The 26,079-nt window shown below is 38.7% G+C and overlaps 1 protein-coding gene across 4 annotated transcripts in view; it reads right to left on the bottom strand.

The window, feature by feature from the left end:
* The window catches only part of DGCR2 (DiGeorge syndrome critical region gene 2), a 63,292-nt gene that overhangs the window by 19,452 nt on the left and 17,761 nt on the right, over positions 1 to 26,079 (bottom strand). For 3 of the 4 annotated variants that reach the window (XM_030582357.1, XM_030582359.1, XM_030582358.1), the window contains 6 exons: positions 18,485 to 18,607; positions 12,812 to 12,937; positions 9,079 to 9,289; positions 7,884 to 7,960; positions 3,575 to 3,751; positions 2,086 to 2,289 (listed from right to left, as the gene is read on the bottom strand). In XM_030582357.1, the coding sequence (XP_030438217.1) occupies positions 2,086 to 2,289; positions 3,575 to 3,751; positions 7,884 to 7,960; positions 9,079 to 9,289; positions 12,812 to 12,937; positions 18,485 to 18,607 (918 nt within the window). Of the gene's footprint in view, positions 1 to 1,090; positions 1,309 to 2,085; positions 2,290 to 3,574; positions 3,752 to 7,883; positions 7,961 to 9,078; positions 9,290 to 12,811; positions 12,938 to 18,484; positions 18,608 to 26,079 lie in introns of those variants that run through there. The other variant, XM_030582360.1, reaches the window with a different exon arrangement.

Below are 26,079 nucleotides of genomic sequence, written 5' to 3'. Positions count from 1 at the left end.
TGCATTAACAGGTGTGTTGTAAACAAGACACGAGAAGTCATTCTTCCGCTTTACTCTGCGCTGGTTAGGCCTCAACTGGAGTATTGTGTCCAGTTCTGGGCACCGCATTTCAAGAAAGATGTGGAGAAATTGGAGAGGGTCCAGAGAAGAGCAACAAGAATGATTAAAGGTCTTGAGAACATGACCTATGAAGGAAGGCTGAAACAATTGGGTTTGTTTAGTTTGGAAAAGAGAAGACTGAGAGGGGACATGATAGCAGTTTTCAGGTATCTAAAAGGGTGTCATCAGGAGGAGGGAGAAAACTTGTTCACCTTAGCCTCCAATGATAGAACAAGAAGCAATGGGTTTAAACTGCAGCAAGAGAGATTTAGGTTGGACATTAGGAAAAAGTTCCTAACTGTCAGGGTAGTTAAACACTGGAATAGATTGCTTAGGGAAGTTGTGGAATCTCCATCTCTGGAGATATTTAAGAGTAGGTTAGATAAATGTCTATTAGGGATGGTCTAGATGGTATTTGGTCCTGCCGTGAGGGCAGGGGACTGGACTCGATGACCTCTCGAGATCCCTTCCAGTCCTAGAGTCTATGAGTCTATGTTATGTCAAAACTTTACAAGTTTTGAATCTGCTGCCTTTTGATTATCCCCAACTCTGGAGAGCTGATGAACGTGTTGTATCAACCAGGCAAGGTACTAAAAACTTCAACACGACTTTATTTTTAAAGTGGAAACCTCTTTACCTAGCTGCTGCTGCATCCTTTAACTGCTCCCCTCTCCTTCCTGTTTCCTGTCCTTTCAGACTCCCAACAGCCAGTGCTCCCAGTTCTAATAATCACAAGCAACATCTAAATACCACGGAACATAGAAAGCGGTGGCCTCTTATGAGCTCATCTCCAGACTGAAATAATTGTCTATACCAAGCAACTTGTCTCTCTAATACCCTGGAATCAACACAGCTCCAACACTGCAAATGCACTGAGCACGAACATTCAAAGTTATAAATACAATTAAGATACATTAAAATACATTCTGGGGATTAGGCACAGCAGCTAATATAGAGAACATGCTCAAAACTGCAGAATGTTTTGCCCTCATTTATCCATAGATAGCCAGCAGGTACCATAAGACACTTGGAAGGGAGGGGGCAGATAGATGGTCCCGCCAGTCCCACCAGCAGCAGGCTTTTAGATACTGTTGGCCTAAGTTTCTGGGTTACACCTCCACACTGAACCTGAAGCTATTCCTGTGGGGTAAACAACGAGAAAGGAGGGCACTCTGTGTCAGCAACATCAGAGCAGATCATCGGAGGCACCTGGAAAGAGGAAAGGGAGCACTGGGTACCACAAGTTTAAAAAAAAGGCTACTTTCTACTAATACAGATTCAGATACTTTTATTAATCCATTCCTGGTAAGATCATCTTAACATTAAATGTTTCTGTCAAGGACATACCAAGATGGAGAGATATCTTGGTTCTCCTCAGTTTTCTGTGTGCCACTCTCACAAGGCCCCTGCAAGTCTCCTCATCCCTTCCTTCATGAAGGAATCCCACACTCTCTCTCCTCATGCAAGGGTCTGCGCTCTCCACCTATCTCCAGATGCCCCCCCCTCCGCACTTCAGGCCCAGCTTCCAATCCTCCCAGCCCCCTTGCCCTTCCTTGAGGGTCCCATATTTGCTGCCCACCAGTCACCAAGTCCACCCCCTTCCATATCCCTGCTTCCCCTAAAGATCCCCACCACTACCACTTCCCTACTTCCTTCCTCCACCACCTGTACTCCCCAATCCACCCTACAAGTCAAGTGGCTGCCTCTGACCTGTACCTGTATGTAGCAGGGGGCCACAGGAGCCATTCCTCTGCCTGCAGCACCAGGCAGAGTGGGAGCCTGCTTTTCCTGCAAGTCAGGCTTTTCCTGTCTTCCAAATTTGCACCAAAATGAGGTTTGTGCCCACTGATACCTAGAACCTTCCCTGGAATGTGGTAATTGATGGGAAATAGCATTCCAAAAAGTTATCATGTTACAAAGAAGCCAGCAAGTTGAGCGTTAGATCTCATGTCACTCAGCCGAAAATATGCAATTTAAAACATTTACCTGGGTCTAAACATGTAAATTTGCAACACTCCTTTGGATCTTTGCGATATTGCTGACAACTCTGGGGCCGTTCACAGAGGGCTGCCACACACATCTCTGGTTCCCCATTGTGACAGGTACAGCTCAAACAGGGGTCATCCCCTTTTGGGGTAAAATAGTAGCCTTCATCAACAATGTTGTCTTTGATATCAACACAGGTCTGGCCTGGAACAGAAATGTGTATCAACACCTCACCAAAAGAAATTGTATGTGCAGTTCTTCCTGCCAGAGTAACAGCCACCCAACTCAACCTGTATGTAAAATTGTGTAAAAATAAGCAAAAGCTGGAAATGAAAAGACAAGTACAAACTGGATTGTTTACATTAAGAGAACTGTGAAAAGCAATCCTCAAGGGTTATGGTAATACCATGGGCTGGCATGACAGAAAGCTGAAAGATTCTAGACATGCAAGGTTGTTTAGGGTTTTGTTTTTTTTAAATAATTGAGGCCAATGTTAATAGGACGTAGTTGTCAGTCTTTTAGACATTTCTTATCTAAGGGTCATTGAAAGAAATAGCAGGGCAAGTAGATTTCTGCTTCTGCCATCTCCTAGGATCCGTAAATGCCACTTTTGAGCCCTTTGCTGTACTGATCCTGAATGATGCCTTCATCAGACCAAGTCAGACAGTATTACCACCTCCACCAGCTTTGGCTAAATTCTGACCACCTAGGATGCAAGTCTTCAATTTCTGCTGTCATTCCTTCCCTAGTGTATTATTTTTCTTCCCCATCTTCTCTCTCTCCCCCCTCTTTCCTGTCTTTCGCCTTCTGTCTATTAACAATCTGCTTAGCTGGACAAGACAACTCCCGCCACTGAAACACTGTGCTTAGAACCAGTGACCAGAAAACCAAGCTAAAAACAGTGCCTTAAAACAGTCAGATGTTAGAAGTTTGACACATCTCAGGAGTAGCAGTCAAGACCATGTGCTGTGTCTGCAATTCCTCAGCACCTAGAGTGCAAGCAATAAAAAGCACCAGAGATAGAAGTTATTTTGCTCCTCCCTTTCTGTGAGAGTTAATCTTATTCTGTTTCCTTTAGAAAAAAGTCAGATTTCAACAACAGCTCAAGATGATCTAACTTTTCTCCCAAAAAGGGCCACTAATACCATCCATCTTCAATACCATCTGAAAAGATTGCAAACCAGGGGCATCCCTCTAAAGAGATGACTTTACATAGCTTAAGAGAGGGAATAAGGGTTACTGTTAGAAGGAAAGTCTTACTTCTTTACATTCAAATGCTTTAATCGTTTTTTCTCTAACTGGCAACTTATGGTTAATTCTTCACTTAAACAGGTAACTAATTCAGAGAACTTTTGCAGATGTTTGAAATTCATTGGTGCAGGACCAGAGGCACAAAGGACAAAACAGACTTCTACTCAGAGCTCTGCGTGTTTATAAGTCATCTGCACAAACATTTGCATTCAATTATCTGCACTGTATTACAACTTACTCCTTTTGCAGAGGAACGAAGATTTCTCATAGCAGTTTTCAGCATACCAGCTGTGTAACCCATGGTGCCGAAGGGTGGGTAAATGGAAACACTGAAGCTGGGCACAAAGAACGTTTTCGTTTTCAGACATTGCCGTACCAAAGATAGGATCTGGGGGCAAGAATACTTCTGAGGAACCTAGGGTGAGAATTTATTATTGGTGTGAGCAGCCTGCAGGTTTATGAGAGCTTTAGAAAAGCTCGCTAGAGTATCATTTACTCCATGCACAGCCAACTTCTAGTACAAGGCTACTACCCTTTAATTTCAGCAATGCTCCTTGAGGTGGAAGGGAGCTGGGAGGAACAGGAAGACGAATTGCTGTCTCCTAGATAAAAGGTGTTTGTTAAGAGGAAAGGCAGCTGTAGCTACACTATAAACCATGTTGTTTAAGGTGCCAAAATGTCATTTTATATACCTATGTAACCTTGTTCTGAACATGGACAGATCCTGATCCTAATGCAGCTGCTTCGTCCCACCCCACCCTGCAGTGCTGGTGTGGTTATCTGAGGATTCCATCCTCATGGAGAAATCCCAAGTGAGAGATCTGACAGCTCTTAAACTGCCCAGAGCGTAGCTTGGGAAATGGCACCATTGTGCTTTCTTGACCATGTCTGGATTGATCTCTCAGTGCTGTAATGGCCCTCTGGAGTCATTAACCGGCATCTCTATTTCTCCCACCTACAGCAACTGTGATGGGTTCCAACAGCCAGGCCTGAAAAACATAGGGTTACACAAGGTAATCTCATTTTCCCACATTAGTGTATGTCTTCGGGCATGAGGGGCAGCTGTGGATTAGTGGATTGAGCACAATGCATGGAGTGAACATTCCTGGACTCTATTTCTCAATGCCACTGACTGCAAGAGACATCATGCACATAATTCAAGGTCTTTGTGCCACAGCTACCCTACCTGTAAAATGGGGATTATACTTATCCATCTATAATAATTCCTTTCAAAAACTATGAAAAAATTGCTGAGAGTGCAGTTTAAATATACTAATTAGGGCTGTCGATTAATTGCAATTAACTCATAATAATTAAATGCAATTAATAAATTTTAGTCGGTATTCCGTTGTTTAACAGTGCGATTAAAACTGATTAAATATATTTGGGATGTTTTTCTACATTTTCATATATATTGTATTCTGCGTTGTAATTGAATTTGAAGTGTATATTTTTTATTACAATTACTTGCACTGTAAAAACAACAAACAGTATTTTTCAATTCATGTCATACAAATACTATAGTGCAATCTCTTTGTCGTGAACGTGCAACTTTAAAGAGGTAGATTTTTTTTGTTACATAACTGCACTCAAAACAACGTAAAACTTCATTGCCTACAAGTCCACTCAGTCCTACCTTCCTAAACTGTTTAACCAACACAGGTAAAAATCAACAAACGAATGGCAGCAAACATGAAGGCAAGGAAAAAAATAAAGTGGTAAAAAAAAAGTAAATTACACAGTAACTACAATTGGGTAAACAAATTCCGTGTTAGAACCCGTCATAATTTGGGCTACTGACACTGCATGCTAATTAAGACAAATGTTGTTCAAAACAATCTTGCTCAGTGTCTGAATACCAATACTAATAGGATCAAAAATTTCAAACTTAAGTGCCTAAAGTTAAGGTGTCTAAATTAATATTTAGACAATCAAGCGTAAGTGGCCTGATATTCAAAAAGTTATTGGGCACTTGGACCCTTCCATTGACTTCCAGGGTCAGCAGCTGTGAAAAAAAAATTAGACCAGTGCATATGGATTTAGGAGGCCAACATTAGGTACCCAGGCTTGAGAATGTTGGTCTTAATGCCCAGACTCCCACACATCATATGGCTAAATGACAAAATGATCCTCCGACAGCCTGCTGAAGTAGTGTTTGACCTGATGGGAGATATTTCATTTATTAAACTAGGATGTCTACTGTTATCTCCAAAGAAGAGAGTCCATCCACCAAACTATACAGAATTATCATGGAGCAAAATTTTCAAAAGTAGCTAAATGATGACTTTTCAAAATGGGACTTAGGTACTTTTGAAACTTTTCCCCATAGTCTAATTTTAATAAACTTTCTTAAAGAAAGTGGCAAAGACATCAAGAAAACATGAACTGATGCCACCATCTGACAAATGAGCAGTTAGAATTGTAACATTAACTATTAAATGGTATACATTATGAAAAAAAATAAAGTTATAACTGCTCTAAATAGTTTCACCAGCAGATGGTAGTGCAGTCAGCTTCTCAGTAAAGAGTAATGACATTCCCTTCATGAGAAATAGAGATCTGTATTTTCCCTAGGTTTTATAGGTTAACTGATAATTTATGATACTTTTGTCCATCAAGATCCATGAATTTAATATAAAAAGAGTTTGCAATTTTTCCCCCTGAAGAAACTCTGAAGTGATGCTCTGTTCTTCTAAAACAACTGTGAAAGTGACACTCCTGGCTTAAACAGAGAAGTGCTCTATGAATATTCAGAGTCAGATCTGCTCACTTTCGTGGCAAAAATAGGTTTAAGTACTTCAATTCCTGATGGCACTGTAAAGTCAATGTTACTGTGGAACAGCTGAGCTCTATGTTACTGAAGCAGGCCAATTGCCTGGTTTTAAGCTGGACTGTCCTGATTTTGTATGGGTTGTCCCCTGCCCAGTTCTATCAGAAAACTGGATGTGGTTTTGTCTGGTATCATGCACAGAGGATGCCATTTTGCAGAACATGCCACCTCACCTTCAAAGGTGTGACGTCAAATGCATGATGTGTATGAGGTCACACCACATGTCAGGTGGCACATATGGTAAAACGGCATCCTCAGTGCAGCATGACCTTGCGTGCACTGTGCAAAATCATGCTGGCAGGGGCAGGGACAACTGAGGGGATGTTCTGTATACTGTGGATGTGTCGGTGGCTATCCCATTGCTACTAATTCTTTCACATCAACTGAACTGTTAACCAAGTTCTGACTGGTCAAATTCTGCTCTAAGTTATGTTTATGTACAATCGGTTTGCACACAATGGAGTTACGCGGGTATGAGTGCACAATTTACCCTGCACATCCTCTATTGCCAAAAGTGATGCCTGAGAAGGAAATAAGGCAGATTGACTTTTAGATTTAAAGGTGACTTTGCAGCACTGCCTATCAGAAAGCTTGTTTTTCCTCATGTCAAGGCACCAGTCCAGTAGAGCATTTAAGCACGTGCTTAATTCTACACAAACAAGTAGACTCATTGACTTTAATGGAACGACTCATGCTGAAATGCTTTGCTGTACTGGACATATTTGATCTGAACATTACTGCAGCAAACATCCAGGGTGGTTTAAAAAACAGAACCAAAAGGCCTACGTTCAGAGTACAGCTGCTTTTGACAGTCAATCAGTGTCATTGGTGACACTGCAGATTTAAAACTCTGAGACTGCTCAAAGTTTAATCTTGGAATTTCCAGGGCTAATAAACTAAACAACTATTCAGTTGTTTACTTTTTTGTTATCATTGAGCCTGCTGCAAACAGCTTCTGATTAACATCTGAGCACTAAAAGAGGTAGAAATACTTTCACAGGTGTCTGGAGAATTGAGTGGCTCTTCCAAAAATGTGGTCAGATTACAAAATGAAAGAAAGCAATACTCATGCATTTCAGTGTTTTTATTCTATTTACACTGAAACCACGAGCTTACCTCATCACAGCTAAACCTACTTATTCTACAAAGTGGTTTCCCACAGACTACAATGTTTTTTATGGAGAGTCTGTAAATAAGATTAACCCCCAGTATATGGAACTATAAAATTCAGCCAAATTTAGTTCTCATCTTTCTCAAAGGAAACTCCCACACAGGATAGAAATCTTTCATTCTATTATATTTTGCAGTCATTTAGTACCAGGAAATTTCTAAAGCCTAAACTAAAGGGTAGTTACCATAGGCATTCTAAATTTATGTTGTTAAGCCGTTCTCACTTTGAATCACAGCAACTTCTCTCCCCTTGAAAGAAACTATCTTTATAGATTACATTCATGCTTGAGGATAGCTGTTTTGAGCAAGGCAGCTGGGGTGAGGGAGAAGCCAGTACAAATTACCGGGTCCCGGCAGTGCAGAAGGGGGCCCAGGGCCCAGCTTCCTCAGCCTTGTTAAGCTGGTCCGCCCTTGCTGGGGGACCAGAAAATTTTTTTTCGCCAGCGCCTGAACCTGCTCTGGGCAGCCCTGGTTTTGAGCTTATGTTTAACTAGCTTTAATTTTAAGTAAGCTGCATGGAAGTTAGCATCTAGTTTCAGAAACTTACCTTTATAAGCCACCTCCCAGTGACCTCCTAGAGAACGATTTCGGTTGGTTATGACATACTGATATCCAACCCAGAACCTAGATAGTTAAAAAATAGGCATTTTTAAACGATTCCCAAAAGCAAGAGGGGAAAAAAACATACTACCATAAAAACAACAAGTAATACAGAACTTTACTACTAAATTTTCTCTTTTTCCATTTTTAAATTGACCTAAAATATTTTAATGCTTTACATTGCTATATTTCAAGTCCATATTTTGGGAATATATTCACCAACAGTATCTTCTTTTTAAAAAGGGATTCATAATATTATATAGATATCAGTATTTATTTTACTGATATATGTTATGTTGTGATTTTAAAACTACACACAAAGATCAAGCTCATAATTTTGTTACTGTGATAGCACTGAAACATCTTGAAGCCACAATTACATGGAAGTACCGCAAATACAACTTACTACATCGCATGTTAATGTCTGTCAAATGCATTTCCTGTCTGATGCTGAAGTAGAATCAGAAGAAGCAACAGTAACAAAAAGAGTACTGGTGACAGGACAACACAGCAATGAACTGATGAAAGATCATGGATAAAAATAATGGTAATTCTATTTTTTAAGTAATTATATTTTGGGGGGAGTAGTCCTCTCTCAAACAGAACAGCTGAGAACATCCTCGCCTCAAACTAAACTAGAGAAGATGTTCAGAGACTTTTCTCAGAATGGCCCTTTCATTCCTATCTCACGCTAGCAACGGTGTCAGTGTTACTGGTCTTTTATTGCCAGTAAACTTGAACGTTCAGTTTAAATGTTTAGAGAAAACTAGAACTCTCCCAGTACTCCACGGAAAACTTCAGCATAATGCACACCGCACCAAAATAATTCATTCTTGCTACAGTTGTTTTCTGTTCAGTGATGCAAAGACATTCAGACTGAAAAAAGTTATTTAATTTGACTGCAAGCAATCATATGAAGTTTGCGGGTTATTCATTAATGCTGGTTAAAATATAAACCTGATGACAATTAGCTGTTAGCATTCTGACTGCTAAGCTACTAAGTTACTTAATTTAAATCAATTTTTATTAAAATTCTAAGCAAAGTGAACTATTCAGTTTGCACAACATTAGCAGTTATTTGTTAATTCACATAAAAATCACTTTAATCCAATATGAAATAGTTATTTTTCCTTTTGACTCACCTACGTTGGTCCTTCCTTCCAAAGGCTCTCTCTTCGAGGTCCCACTCTTGTGCCAGGATGAACCTCAGCTCCTGATCTGTGGTAAAAGTGGCCAGTGATCCATTCACCCTCTGACATGTCTGCACAGCATCCCAGTAGTTCTCCCCATTTAAATACACCCTGTAACAACTGGCTGTGCCCTCATAGTGATGCCATCCTGTTGGGCACTTTCCTAGGAAACATGGAGAATAGAAGGGAAAACCATCCCCCAAAATTAGGATCTTAACTTGAGACAACATATACCTAATAGTTAAATAGGCCAGTATATAAACATTTACAGAACACTACACACACACACACACACACACACACACACACACACACACACACAGTCTAAAATCCACCCCACAACTATGAGATGACATGCATTGAAGAGTATGGTGACATTTCCTGATGAAAAAGTTTCTTGACAAAAACTTGTCTTTCTGGCATTTCATTTAAACATGATTTACTTTTCACCACTTCTCACTTGAACTGTCGTAGCCCTCAAAGGCCCTGATCAGGTTAGTGGCTCTACCATGCAGAACACCAAACATAAATAAAGACCTGATCACACTCCCCATAACTGCCCTGAAGATCTTAGTTTAATTTGAAACAAGCAGCAAGAAGTGTAATAAACAGTAGGAAGAAAAAAAGTGGGGAGCAGGAGGAAAACAATGATATGATCATGCAGTTACACAAGTCAGCAACATCCACAACCTGATTCTTCCAAAGGTTTTTCCTTCTTTTACAATAAAAATGTTAAGCAAATAGTATCCATGTTCTTGTATTGTCACTAAAAACACAGCCACTAGTAACCAGTTACATTTCTTGTAGACGTCACAGCAGAAGTGGGTCTTTAAGAAGGATATGAAGAAGGTATTCTGGATTATTTCAAGGAGGGCAATTTATAAGTAAGGTGAAGTGCAGAAGAAAGCATGGAAATGTTTGTGGAAGAAATGGACATTCACAACTCGCACTACTGGAGTGGATGAGCATCCAGTGGCGGACTTAGATAGAGAGCACAATCAGAGTGAACAGGAAGAAAGATTATTTTAGCTGTTGCATTTGGTATGGACTGGAAGCAAGGCAACAGGAATTCTGCAACACTTGCCATGGCACAGTAACCCCAAAAGTTATTTAACTCTTGCTGGAGCATTTATCTCGTCTCTGTGCATAATAACCAAAAGGACCCCCAAAAAATTCTTTGGAATTACAGTGATATCTATCAAAGCAGTGAAATAATGCAACTATTTACCATACCCAAGTCCTTTCTAAATTTGTTAAAATTCAACAAAGTGGAATATTCATTTTTCACATGCTAGAGAATCAAAGTTTTTACAGCTCTGAAGTCCTTTAGTGATCTTCCAACCCACGTCTCTGGAATTACTTAATGTCTTAAACAAATAAAAATCTGACATCTGTAATCATTCAAATGCTTTGAATGAAAAAATAAATACAAGTTGCATGCAATACCATATTATTGACCCAAGTACAAAAATGAAGTAACCAGCATTTGAGGAGTCACATTTATGCGGAGTTCACTGAGACAGACACATAGGTAGTATAGCGTAACTGAATCCATGACCTGATAAATCATGTTTAAATATTCAAATCTTAGTACACCTCTTCTGCCTGATTTATTTTTAAGAAGTGCATGATTAACAGCTTGCTTTCAAGGAAGAGAGGAAAGTTTTATTCAGTGGGTTAACATATTTACCACTTACTACTTCAACTACAGCTTTTCTATAAAATAAGGTTTCCTTGATGATTATTTGCTGTTACATTTCAGAGACAACATGCTACCACAGCGGTTTGTGTGGTGTAAGAACAGATAGAATGGTCTGCCAACACACTGGATTACATGGCATATTAAGTTATAGACACCAGAACTACTTCCACACCAATTAGTTATAAAAGAATTAAGTAATTTCAAAAATCAATAATTTACCCAAACTAGTTAAGTCCATAACAACTTTTATAAAATATATTTTAAAAATCTGTTCGATTTTCTTTAATCTTAGTGAAATGTTTATTTCAATATTGGCTTGTGTTAGCTGTCTGCCTCTGTGACACAGCTTCTGTTTATAACAATACTATAAAAAATAAAGACCGATCAGAACCATGAAAGAATGGTTGAAAAATTTCACTACTGCTTTCAACACCCGTCCCCTTACCCACTTATCAATGAAATTCCTCATTCTACAGAACATGCATTCTGTGTAAAGTCACCACCACACACGTTACGGACTAGTTCTCCTGCTGGAATCTAGATCTTCAACTCTACTTAACTATTATCCAGAAATTGCATTAACCCCACCCAAAAAGCAGCATTTAAGAAGTTCAACACTAGTCATTTCAGCATAGGGTAGGAGAGTTCTCTACTCTAGTCAAAAGGGATTTTATTTTAAATAGCATATTAAACGGTGAAGCAACATTTTTCTGCATCTTGCTTCCAATAAAAGAAATTCTTAAAGACTTACTTCTTTGAATTTTCCGATTCTACGTATCGGCTTTTAGTTTAGTCTCTGTCACAATAAGAATGCTAGGGATTAAAGACCTAGGCTAAAACAGCCATGCAAAAAGTTTTGGTAAATGGTAAATACAGTATAAGACTGGGTCGTTTTCTAACTGGCAAGTACATCAGCCTAGTTATCATCATCATCATCATCAAGGTTAAGTAAAGAGCACCTGTGCCAAGGTTGGCATATAGTCACGACAGCTGAGAAAAGACAGGTTAAAGTGATCATTAAATTGTTTTTTCTCTCCTTTAGAGGAATGAGAGGTGGAAAATTTCCAAAGTGCTTTATTTCTCAAGAACATTTTTTCTTAAAGGCTAACACTCATACTATCAGACAAACTACTATTATAGTTCAGAGTTTTCTTAAAAATTAAATTACTTCCCTAGGAACTCACTGTTGAAAATTTAAAGTATCAAACGTGAATGACTTAGGTCTAATTTTTACCCCACCATTTTTCTAGAGCAATACTCAAAGTAGTACGGTTTTAGTCTCCACTATAAATGTGAGACCCTGACCTTACCCTGAATGAGGCAATTGAACTACTAGTGTGCTTTACTTAAAGCACGTGCATAAATATTTGTAACACTGGGGCACTGGTTTAAAAAGAATGCTTCTGTGCTGAAACTAGTCTCTCAAGACAAAAAGACGACCAGATTTTCACACCCGCTGAAGACCCATACTTCCAACTGAAGACAAAGTAGCCTAGAAAAATTGAAGCCCATAATTTATAACAGAAAACTGCAACTTTTTTCACAAAACCACTTTTATAAAGTATTATTCTATATTAATATATTAGCAACAATAAAACACAAGTACAACAGATGTATTTTAGGGTTCCATTCTCAATCTACCATGTCATTAGAATTGTTTTAAGAAACAATTCATAATTACCATGTTATATATACCAGTGTTACAAATAACCTTATCAAAATGCTAGCATACAAATATTTAGATCTTTGGCATGTATGTTCTTCAGGGCACTTTAGTTCAAGAAAAGCATGCAATTTAATGACAACTTGAAAAAAAGTTAGAGTCCTTGGACATTTTACTGTCTACTAGCTCTGGAACCACTCTTAATATTTTTAAAAAATCCTGCATCCTGAAGTATAAAGTCTTTGCCTTGAGAGGAAATGGCCTAATTTTTTGAACTGACTTCTAGGAATTTGAACCACGTTCCCCAGTCTGCAACTTACTGCTAAACCGGACAGGCTGTGCCACATTGATAGTGTGAAAGCGGGTTGTGTCTCCTCCTCTTCCTCGATTGTGCCTGGAATCCACGTTTTCTTTCTCATGATAAGATCGTTGGTCCCCTGTCAAGCCTAAAGAGAAAAGAAACACACATGCAAGGCAGTTTTTCATTTAGCCAAAGGTAAACTCTTTCATGAATGTCTCTCCAGGTTTGAATTCAAGACAGACAAAAGAATAAAAAAAAAAAAAAGACAATAGTAATTGTATATTTCATTTGTACTGTAGTTGCCTGTAAGAAGACACAGACAAACTATACAGACGATGCCAATGTGAAACACCTACCATGGAAAAGAGCCAAACTGTTACATGAGTCTTGCTAATAAAGCTAAATATTTGTGGCAGAGTTTCAATAAATGCAGCACAGAGCTTGACATGCAGCCGTTTTAGCTGTTCCAGCAGATGTGTCATTCCCAGATTTTATCTATTCTTCTTTGCATAGAACAGTCCACGCTCCTGCTGCTCAGTTTGTCAGTCACAAGAGTGTGGTTATTCGAGAGCTCTCTGTTCCATAGTTTTGAAAAAGCTTTTGAAAAACGTATTTGACAAAACTAAGATGGTTATCAAGGAAATCTCCAGACAACAGGCTAACACTTTTCCACTTATCGAGGGACTTACTGGTAGCCGCTTTCAGCAGCCCCCATTGGCCTGCCGTGGCAAACTGCGGCAGTGGGAGCCGCGATCAGCTGGACCTGCAGACAGGGCAGGTACAAAATCCGACCTGGCCCACCAGAAGCTTTCCCTACACAAGCGGTGACCCCAGTTTGAGAAACACTGGACAATAGCCTATAGCAGGGGTAGGCAACCTATGGCATGCGTGCCGAAGGCGGCATGCAAGCTGATTTTCAGTGGCACTCACACTGCCTGGGTCCTGGCCACTGGTCCGGGGGGGCTCTGCATTTTAATTTAATTTTAAATGAAGCTTCTTAAACATTTTAAAAACCTTATTTATTTACATACAACAGTTTAGTTACATATCATAGACTTACAGAAAGACCCTCTAAAACGTTAAAATGTATTATTGGCACGCAAAACCTTAAATTAAAGTAAATAAATTAAGATTCAGCACACCGCTTCTGAAAGGTTGCCGATCCCTGGCCTATAGGTATGAATTAAAGCGATAGAGCAAAAGCCTACAGGCCTCAAGTCTGTAAGACAATAGCCTTGATGAATTAACTGAGGGCCAAAGGCCTAAAAATCACTGCACGAGCAACTAACCAGGAGAGAATCTATATCACAAGATAAAATGATGTAAATAAGCAAGTACGGCTAAACTGCTGATAGGTAACTCCAATATTATAATGATAAGTGCTACAGAACAGTTCCTCAAGGAAATTACTAATTATGTTCAGAGCAGGATTTGAACAGTGTGCAATAAAGGAGTCCTCGGACAGCACAATGGAGGATGAAGCTATTTAATAGCTGCTCATTCAGCAAACACCCTCCCTCCGATGTGCTCAATGAGACCGACTTCCTGTGGAAAAAAATAGTAATCATGTAATTAACCATCTCAATGCATACACAAAAGGCAACCTACATTCTGGCATTTCCTAATTTGAGTGCTAGATTTTGTGATTTCTACATTCTTTTAATGTAGATTTCTGTATGCGACTTCCATAAAAGGTTGCTGGTTTCTGTACATGAGCTGCTAATGTGCTCATCTGCGGGGAAATGCAGTAGCTATTGGGGTTTTTTTGGTTATTGTTTTTAAAGCATACACATGCTCACACTCTCCAGCTGTTTTGTCCAACAAGACAGTTTTAACTGCACAGAACAACCTACTGGATAATAAAGTTTCCAATTCTCATTTATTGTGGAGGTGGGAGGGGAACTACATCATCTCAAGATTAACTGCCTTTTGGGCCTAAAATTAAACCACCAATTTTTTTTTTTTTAAATACTTCCAGTTGTAAGTGGTTTTTTACCTGTTTTCTACTTTCATTGTGCAGAAGACATTAAATAAGTTTAGCCCAGACATTACGCAAATAAATTCCTATTGGGTAACATTACTTAACATCATGGGACAACTAATTCAGGTCACATATGGTGCATGTGTATTTTAAGCTTTCATGAGAACCAAGTCAGAAGAATAAATTTCAAAAGGCTTGAGTTCACAGCTATAAGACTACTGCTAAATGATTATGTTTATAAAGATTTAATGCTGGCCATATCTTTGGCTGACTGTATCTAGGAGTTTTTCTGTGAAGAGGGGTGGGTGGGAAGGAGTGCAGGACCACATATGTTCTTCCTATAGACTCACAAAAGGTCATGTTATGAAAAGAAATTGAGTGGATGTTGGATGAGATCAACACAGTTTCCTCTCAAAGATGTTGCTCCTAGATTACTGGGTTCAGCATAGATACCTTGTTACCAGTTGGATTATGGTTCCATTCCTGGGTCTGCAAAGTTCTGTTGGAGAGCATCTTGAAACATTGAGGTCTCCTGACCAAGGGCCCTTGGAAAAAGCCTTATTATAGGGTAATTAGTTCAGGGTGAAGATGAAGTTATACAGAAGGGTTGTGATACAGTGTCTGATCACAAGAGTTTAAATGTTAACAGTCAGAGCACACAAACTGTTAACTCTGCACTGCTTACTCCAGTGATAGGTGCTATAGAAAACAGAAAGAGATGGAGATGATTGTCAACTACAGTTGCTTGAAGCAACTGCTGTTGAGAAGCTTTGGAAAATGTCGGACATCCATTCCCTGTCCACTAACAGATTTTATTTTATTACGTTACATAAAGTATAAGCAGAATGAACTGAAGACGTTCTGCACAATTCTGGCTGCTTATCTGCTCACTCCCACTATTCTCATTACTGAACAAAAAGTTGATCTACAAAGTTGAGCTCTTTTAGTGGCAAAAAAGAAATTGGGGAATCCAAAGAGTAAGAAAAATATCAAAGTTCTCAGCTCTTATTTGTACAATTACAGAGGGTGAAGGTGGAAAAGCACAACTACTGCTATCTCTGAATATATATTGGCATTCTTAGATTCTTATCATTTACATCAAAGTTTAAACTGCCAGTAGCTAGAAGCAGAAACTAGTATTAACAACCAAGAAATTACTACTTGAAACTCACTAAAGTGGTAAAGGCCTTAATAGATATGACCTTATTTACTATAAATTTTACAGCAAATACTGTTTCAGCATGAATTATTTTCAAATCTATTACTCCCGATAAGGATCAGAAAAGAATTATTTAATGTGACTCCAAGGCTAAAGCAGTAAGGAGTTGCAAGCACGTGCTGCGTAAATCCACCCAATAATTTCTAGTATGCAGACAGAATCAGCAGTCAAAGGGCTTTATCCTGCTAGAGCCATGGATCAAGGACAAACAGAGATGCAAAGATTCCACTAATATTTATGCAAGAGTATGGAAGAAAAAGTAAGTATTTCTACATACCAGAGCTTAAAACTAAAGTTTGGAATTGAAAAGAATTCTATCTTAAAAATAAATCTGTATTTTAGGGAAGGAAGATAGAGGGAAAATGGGATGTTATAGACAAAAAGGCTATTCAATTTAACATTGGCTTTTGAAAGACAAATATTACAGCTCAGTAACAAAAATATGCATCCTGTATACTTATCCTGACTGGTTAATGGCTATTAACCATTTATTGACAAAATGGGTTTTGAAGAAAAAAAAAAGATTGGAACTGCTGCTAGCAAAAGGAACTTGCTGCTTGTGAGACAACAGCTAAACTCAGAACATACTGGATTTATTGGGAAAGTTCCATTTCAGGCACGATTCAACTCCTCTTGGGGTGAATGGGAGTTTTGTTGCTAACATGAATAAAACCAAGCCCTAAAAGAAATAGGCAGGCAATGTGATATAGCTCAGGGGTTCTCAAACTAGGGGTCACAAGGTTATTAAATGGGGGGTTATGAGCTATCCGCTCCACCCCAAACCCTGCTTTGACTCCAGCATTTATAGCGGTGTTAAATATATAAAAACATGTTTTTAATTTATAAGGGATGGGGGGGAAGAGTTGCACTTCGAGGCTATGTCAAAGGGGTCACCAGGACAAAAGTTTGAGAACCATTGATATAGCTTTAATGGCCTTTCATTGACCTTTGGAAAGGGAAATATCCCATACTAACAAGTCATCAGTGTGCATTCACACCGAGACAACAAGAATCTAATTACCTTCCATTAACCTTTATTGGTTATGCAATTTATACAGTAATTTCCAGACTCTGGACTGCTAAGGCGGTCCAACAGTCCTCCCATTTCCGTATCTGTAAAGCTTCTTTCCATATTAAAGAGCAATTATGATAGCATGAGTAACCATCTTAAGTTTACGGTGAATAGGAGATATTTACCCCACATTTTCATAAATCCTTCCTTCAATTGAAAGTTGAAATGCTTTCCAGTAAGAACTATTTCACACAGCAAATCTGCTACATATGACAAAATGTTAACCCTAACGAGACTGATTTCCCCATTTAGCCATATGCATAGCATGAATTTTGTTCAACTAAAACCCTGAACACAATATGCAAGATAGCTGCATAGAGGCTAGCTAAGGCACAAGCTCTGGATTTATGGAGGTCAGGCTCATTAAATCCACACAAAGTGTGCTCTATACAGATATGTAAAGGATGTAAGAAATGAGCAAAGTTTGGCAGAGACTGTTCCTATAAAATACTTACTCTATTGCAGGTATTGGAAATACTGTAAAAATAACTCTCAGGCCCAGAATTCAGAATGCAGCTTGGCAGCCCAAAGGAGTTCACTAAATGCTCAACAGTTCTGATTTATTAGTTCAAACAGAGAATGAACTTAAAAACTGCAATACTTCAGTGTAGTTTGTGTCTCTCTAAAGACCCCGACTTAAAAATCTAACCCATGCTGCAATTTAATTCTAGTTGTCATTTCCAGATTTCTACTTGCTATCCCAAAAGAAAGCCTGGGGCATTTCCTGCTGTTTTAAAATTATCTTAAATTGTACTGGCCAGATTTCCAAGAGTGTTTAGTCACAACCGAGGCCAAATATTCAGAGACCAATGCACAGCTGTTCCCACTTAGAATAATGGAGCTGATGGGTGATCAGCTCTTGAAAAATGACCCTATGCAAGTTTGAGGGCAAAAAATAACAGTTTGATTGCTTCCTGGACTGACGTGTTCTGTTTATGTAATTGAACAGCACAGCATAGGCAGCAACAGGGCAACTTCCCCCACACTGTCCAACACTGTGCCTCAATCCAATTTCTTTGTGGTACATTTTTAAGGGCAAGAGACAAGTTTAGAATTCAACTGCCGATAAGGGTATCTGTTTGATTCCATTGTAAAAGGTAGTTTTTCCTGTCCCTGAAGAATTAACACAGTCTAGCAACTCATTTCACATTTAGAATACCTACATATAGGTTGCAAGAATGGAAGTGTAACCTAATCAATGAAAAATTGCTTGTGATGTTACTGTATAAGCTGAAAAGCGAAGCCTAGTCAAGGTTTATCATAAGAAACATCCTCTACCAAATGTATTAGTGTCCTCCCACAGTGACGTCTGTTTGAACCTGGAACTGCTAACTGTCATTTTATAAAAACCAAACCTGAAGCATAACACTGCCACACAAAGTAGCCATACAAACAACAGAATTTTTTTAGTTCTACTTACCTGGACAGTCAACTTCATCACTCTCATCCTCACAGGTGGGCCATCCATCACACTGCCAGTTCAAAGGGATGCACTGGATGGTACCACTGCGACATGCAAACTGCCCTGGGGTACAGCGGAGCTCTATGGAAACAAAAAGGAAGGTTTTTCCCCCTAAAGAGATATATTCTATTCTGAATAAGGCTACGTCAGAAACTAATTGTCCACCACTATGCACACTACAGACAATATTTAAGCAACTTGGCCCTTCAATAAGATCTCTAATTCATACGGTCTCCCTGTTTTAAAGGGGAAGATTAATAGGACTTTCTTTGCCCAGACTACTACTTGAGGAAACACTTTATCAGACAGCTTTATAGCAAGAGCCTTATACTGAAGCTGTCAACATTTTAAAGTCACATGTAAAATTTACAGGCCAGATCCTCAGATGGTCCATGCAGGCATAGGTAGACCCAATGAAAATCAACTTAACTCTCTAATTTAATCCAACTGAAGTTCTAACCCTATATTTTTAATTTCAGTATTCTCAGAGATCAGTATTTTTCTTCATTCTAGGAAGGACATGCAAACTGATTAGAGCAATTCCCCAACCTTCTGTACATCAATTTATGAAAATATGCTGATAACATCAGAACAAAAGCATCATCTGAAATTAAGTGATATTATTCCCCCACACACACCCAAGTGAGATCACAGAGTGCATCCTTATTTCCACTCCTTACAGGTATTCCCAAATAGTTGGTGCTTTGAAAAACAGAGTTAAAAAAAAATTTCAAGTCCACAGATCTTAAATCTATCAGAATGTTTCCAATACCAGTTACAGATTAAGAGAGCCCTTCTAGCTATCTAAGAATGCACATTATCCTAAAGTTTGCTCATTTTTTGAATTACCACTTTTTAGAATACTTATTTGGTTTTTAGAACCAGTGATTAATAAAGAGCTTATTATGGTAATTTTTTTTTTAAGCTAGTTATACCTACCGAGACACTACACATTCCAAACTACTATTACCAAGCTGTATGTACAACAAGATCAATGCATTTACAATTTCCTATCTAATTTGCAGTTCTGAACACGTGGACACACTGTGAACTAGCTTTCATATCCACGTTTGTCTTCATAATTTACTAGGATACCCTTTGTGAAATTTCTACAGAAGTACAGCCTTTAAATGAAACTAACTACATGAGCATATTTACACTATTTCACATCATGGTTTTGCTGCCCTTAAAAATAACTATTATAGAAATAAAAACTTTCAAAGCTCTAATCATTCCCTTCTATCAAATACCACAACATAAGAATTCTGCTGCTCTTTCAATTTTCCTTGAAATATTTTGCAAAGAGATCTATCAATACAAATGACTCAGTCTAAAGCTGAGTTTAGAGCTGTTCATCTGACTGCAAGATGTCATTAACCTCAGTGGACTCACCTTCATATCACCAGAAGTCCATCTGTCACTGCAATTCAAATCTCTCAAAGAAGGCGACTATATGCCTCTCAATCTCCTATGTTATACATAACTTAACATATCTCTTTTCCTATTAGTGAACTAGAATTCTCCCAGTTTATCTAGGTTGGAGAACAGCTGCATTTCCATACTTTCACAATTTCAGGCACAAAAAACCCAAAAACCAAACAAAAACACCTTATCTTAACTCTGAAAGGTGTAGATTTACAAGGACATTTTATGTGACTGTAATTTAAGATATAAAATCCTTATTTTTTTGAACCTTCAATTATCAACATGCATTCTCAACCTGAGCTCCATCTTAATGAAGTTTGTTTTTAAATTAAATAAGGTTTAATATGTTTTTGTTGCTTTCTTACTGAAATGTATACTTCCAAACTAAACACAAATCAAGGCAGACTTACTTTAGATACTTGTGGATAAATCCTACAGCATACCAAAGTTTAATGGTTTCTTTATAAGTATTACTTTACCTTACAGAGCACAGGAATGTTCACATTAGAGCTAGAAAATAAAAATAGGCATATCCTCTTCTTAACACACCACCTACGCAGAATGAACACTCAGGTCACAAAATAGCTAAGAATTCAGACAGACCTGCTAGACTACAACTGACAACAACATATGGTACAAACAGGCAAGACACTTCTGACCCATTTACAGAATTTTATTTAGCGTGAACATACCCAACAATCCAAAAACAATGCATGAACCACTTCCAACACCGTAAGAAATAAGGCAAATAGTGAGAAAAATGAGAATGAAAACTAAGTTTTTCAGAATATAACTATAGTAAGTACCAACTGGTCTCAAAAAAGGAGGAGCTGGGAGGAAAGGTGAAGCTTAGATAATCTCAAAAACCTTCTGGTTTAAAAATCACAATGGCCACATTTGAAAAATCCAGTTAATGTAAGCAGTAGGACAAACTTCCAAATATTCCTATTCATAAGTTTATGGTACTATGTCCACACTTCTCTAAGTTACTGATATTTATTTCATCATTTTAGTGCTGATGCCAGAAATATCTTGTTGCCATTGCAAATGTGGCATTGCATTAGATACAATGGTAATTTTGTGAGTGGAAATGCTGCAGAAATTAAATTTAAAAAAAAATCCTTTACATTCTGGCCAGCCACAAGTTTCTATCACTCTTAATCTGCAGCTCTGGCAGAATTTAATTTGTACTTTATCACATCAGTTTTTATATATATTTATTTCATTCTTGAGTACTTTCGTTTAAATGCAAACCACACGTGCGGGATGTAAATTAAGATATTCTGCCGCACTGTGTAACAAGAGAAATCTCTGTCTGACTTGCAGAAACAACAGAATGAGGGTTATAGGACACCGCATGGGAGCGGTTGTAGAGCCAAAAAGGGATGCAATGACAGGAGTAGAAGGAGCAAAATGACAATACTAACAGCAAACAACCAAAGCGTTACTATTTTATGCACAAATAATTATACACTCAAAGGCCAAGATAAAAGGATATTGTCATTAGTGGCATTAAACTACTTAAGCAATGCTCAAGCAGTTTATGAGGTCAACAGAAATACTCAATGGAATTACAGCCTCATATGGATCGTAAATGCACTAAATAATTAGGTTTATATAATGTTGCCTTGATTATTCATTTGAGCTCTATTTTACATATTCAAGCAAGAAAGGTAAGTGATTGCAAACTACATGCCATCTCTATCTTCCCAGTGTCAATACCTCCCACATTAGACTATTTTTAATCACACATGAGTCTACATTTTAGAAGTCTAAGTAGAGAATTTTTAAAAACAAAGTAAGTTTAGAATAATCAACGGAATGTATCAATGAATATTTTCTCCAAATGCCAAGCACACTACCAAAGCCACATAACAAAATGCTTCAAACGGAAAAGCAGGAATTGTAATATGATTCGATTCCATACAAAGAAATTATATTAAAGGAACACAGACTAAAAAGTGAAGCATTCTCTGGAAATGCCAAAAATTAGGTTCCTGTCAGTCTTAACTCTGAACCCTTGTTTTCCTACATTTTGAAGTTAAAAAAAAAAAGTGATCTTATCATTAAACACACAGAACTGCCTGATTCACTATGCAGTTTGGACAATACTGTCCAAATGAAAGCTTTGAAATATCTGTATCTTCACTTTCTGAAGTGTGCCCATACTTAAAACATTACTATACATAATCCATCCCTGCACTGACAGAGCTCCATCCTCCATAGCGTGTCTTAACTCCTTTACCTATGTGCCTTCACCATATGAAAGAAGGCAAGACTCCATAAAAAGTTTCTTTACATTCACACTTCTGTGCAGGGTGGAAACAATAACTGATAAAAATACAATCAGAGTATGGTCTAAGAAGTGGACTTCTTAAATCCTTACAATAGTGACAAACCACAACCAATCTCCACTAAAGCACTAAGAGATATATCTGTGACCTAGCAGTTAAAGCCATACCAAATTCCAAGTTTCTAGTAAATACCACAGAAATGACAGAGCAAGTGTTCAAAATAAGGGTACTAAATACTGTATATATAGTTTTTAAAATGGGAAAAGGGCATTTCCTTCCAGGAGGCAGTCTCAAACATCTTAACTCTATTTTTCTATAGAAAGTTTGCTTTGGTGCTGAAATCAAATGTGACATTTCTGAACCCAAAGAGGGGAGGGGGGGGGGGGAAAGACTTACGAACATCTACAATCCTCTAGAATTAAAACTTTTGGACAATCTTAGCTGCAGGCATCAATATGTACTCTGTCTATAGTATTATGTAATTTGAAGGACTGTCTCATAACTTATTGGTAAAAATGTTTATTGAATTAAAGAAAATAACCCAAAAAATTACAAGAGAATTTGTTAGCACTGCAGCTTACGTTTCTGCACTTAGGTTGACTTTCTCTCCATTTTTACACACACGCTTTCCAATGTACAGTGCTATATACCATGTTCAATACCAAACCAAGACTCAGACAGAATGAATTGGTTGCACAGACTGAATATTTTCTAAGAAGATACTGAACCAATGGGAAACTGAACACTTGCTCCAAAGTTAGAATTTAAAAGCAAGGCATACATGCAAGGTGTAAGTACTAATTCAAATCAAGAATCCTATCTGACTGACAGCCTATTTCTAGGTCATAACAGCACAAAACTAAATAATGCTTCAGGGAATCCTAGTCCCTCGCTGCAAAGGCCAGGGCAACAATTCACCAGAAATGTAATATAATAAGACTCCCTTGCACCTCTGAAGAATAATTAGCATTAGCAAAGAGAAGTGCAACATCTTTTGACCACCCAGAGCTTCTGTAAAAGGTAATTATGCCTAGCATGTATGGAACACATTGATTCAACTACATTAGGTCATACTAGGAGATTATGCCTACATATCCTACATCACACAGAGGTTCTTCTGAAGACATGGTAGCAGCTGTCACAACATTTGAATTGCTCTAGGTGCACATATTTAATCACTGCACACTTTTAAAACCAGTTATGTTTATGTGATTTCTCAAACAACTGATCCCTCTCATCCCTTACATATTTGCATGCAACCCGATAATGATTACTAAGAACAGTGGGAGGAGGGACACTAGATATTTTACTTGTCTTCAGAAAACAAACAAAACTGTGCTTACCCTGGGGAAACCAAATATAGCAAGACTGAAATACCAAATATGCATATTATTGATACTGTATCTTGGATAATTATGGTAATATTAGAAAAATCTCTTCTGTACTACTTCCCCCTATTCCTCTCAATTCTCCCTCCTTTACAGATCAAGATAGAGTGCTCAGTAAAATGTAAAACTGGTTAAAGACGTTTGCTGGTTTTTAGAAGTAATACTTTCCACCATTCAAGTAGAAAAAATGTATTTATTTTGCATTTTATATCTTGTTGGAGATTACAAACAAAGTCTATATGTAGAAAAAGTGCTTTATCTCAAGAAGCAAGTGCACAGTATCAAGGAATTTCTTCAAGTCCCTTTGTTAACTAAGAAATATGGAGAATGCATTTGTGATGTACAAACACCAGTATAGACAGCACAGAAATACCCAGGCTGTCTGTCTTGTGGATCTCCCCCTTCACACAAGTGGCATTTCTATATACCAACTCTAACCCAATATTTTACACGTTTAAAAACCTCATCTTCCACAAACCTCCAGCCAAAGTGGACCAGATTGGACTTTTAGCTGAAGGAGTCTACTGTTTCCTCTACTTTGGGGCTAAGCCAGAGGTGGGCAAACTCCAGCCTGCAGGGCCATCCTGCTCAGCCCGAGCTCCCGGGCAGCCCCAGCCCCTACCCTGCTGTCCCCCCTCCCCCGCAGCCTCAGCTCACGGGGGGCAGGCGGAGGACTCAGGAGGAGTATTGGAGGCTGCGCAATTGGCCAGAAAGAAATAGCGCTTTGAAGGGGAAACCGCCGTTTCTCTTCCGAGTTCTCCGCCTACAGTTGCAGGGCCACATTCCGAAAGGGACTGGGAGGGGAGGGGGGGAGTGGTGGATGGGGGGGGAGTCCCAGGGGCATGGTTAGGGGCAAGAGGACAGTCAGGGGACAAGGAGGGGTTAGACAGGTCAGGAGTTCTGAGTGGGGCTGAGGCCAGGCTGTTTGGGGGGCACAGCCTTCCCTACCCAGCCCGTCATACCATTTCACAACCCCGATGTGGCCCTCAGACCAAGAAGTTTGCCCACCCCTGGGCTAAGCATTCCTTTAGCAGTGCTGATAGGTCATTAAACCCAGGAAGAGAGCTTGCAGACTTCTTTGGAAGGAGATAAAAACAGTGTCAGGATGAATATAGGAGAGATTTTTGTATGTAGGGCTTGCTGTTTTAGTTTGCTTTGGGAAGATTTAGTTGTTAAAAAAAAAAAAAAAAAACTTAATCTGACAGACATCTTTTGGCTAGGGCTAGGGCTAGGGCATGTGCCAAAATGTTGTGTGACCTCACAAGCATGATTATTGTTCTTGCAGGATCCTTTTTCTTATCAGGGTCAAACACATAATCATTGTGCTATAACATGAAATGTAGGAAGTAGCTTAAATTGTTTTGGATGGATTTCTGATTACATTTGGCCTCAAAAAGACAAAAATAGCATGGAAACAGTTTTAACAGACATTTTTAGTTTGAATTTATAACAACACAGAAGGTTCATGAGTGTTTGGTTTTCCCTTAATTTTGAGGATGTGGAAACAGATTTGAAAAACATGAAGCACAAAAATCACATATACATAAGATGCCTTCAGAACACTGAATAAAGGGACTGTATAAAGACAATACTCTTTAAACATTAAGCCTCAACAACCCTTATTAAGTAGAATATCTTTTACAAGCGGGTAAACTGAAGAAAAGAAAGGTAACATAGGCTAAATATATTGCCCAATCGGCTCTTGGGTCTTAGGGGAACCAAAGTACAATACCCAGCCTGTCTGATTCACAAAAGACGTCCCTCTGCCCCAGCCTCTGCTTGAATCAAAGCCGATCAGAAGAAAAACTTACAAAAAACAATGAAAAGGCAGCAGAAGAGACACTTAAAACCCTCCAGACCAGGGTGACAGAACTAAGGAAACTCCTAGCTTCATTTGCATCGAAGATGGGACATGGAGGCATCTCTATTAGCATACAGAATGGAAAACAGAGATTCCAAGGCAAGAACCGCACTGGACTAGGGGATCAGAAAAGCAGGGAAGCAGTGCATGATGCGGAATCTCTGCTCCAGATGTTATAATCATAGATCATTAGGGTTGGAAGGGACCTCAGGAGATCATCTAGTCCAACCATGAACCCATGCCTGCACACACCCAGCTCAGTAGTTATAAGACCAATTCTAGTAATAAATCCTTTATTGGTATCCAAAATAGTGAAGCTGACTAATTGCATGGTGACCTCCCTTGAAGGAACATCACCCATAGCCAGGAATGAGTAGTTCCTATTATCTAGCCTGAAAAAATCAACTTTGGTATAATCCCTTGAGACATCAGTTTACCCACAAATCTAGTGTTCTCCCTTGAACCACTGTTTTTTTTTCCCCTACAAAAGCCCCCACCCCTGCTAAAGTAAGTGCTCTGATGTCTGGATCCAAAATCTGCATCAGTTCCACTGGGACTTCATCTTCTCCTGACTGATCGTGCTGG

Source organism: Gopherus evgoodei, chromosome 13 (assembly GCF_007399415.2).
Source record: "Gopherus evgoodei ecotype Sinaloan lineage chromosome 13, rGopEvg1_v1.p, whole genome shotgun sequence".
Taxonomy (NCBI): domain Eukaryota; kingdom Metazoa; phylum Chordata; order Testudines; family Testudinidae; genus Gopherus; species Gopherus evgoodei.
This window is presented reverse-complemented; position numbering and strand designations above follow the sequence as displayed.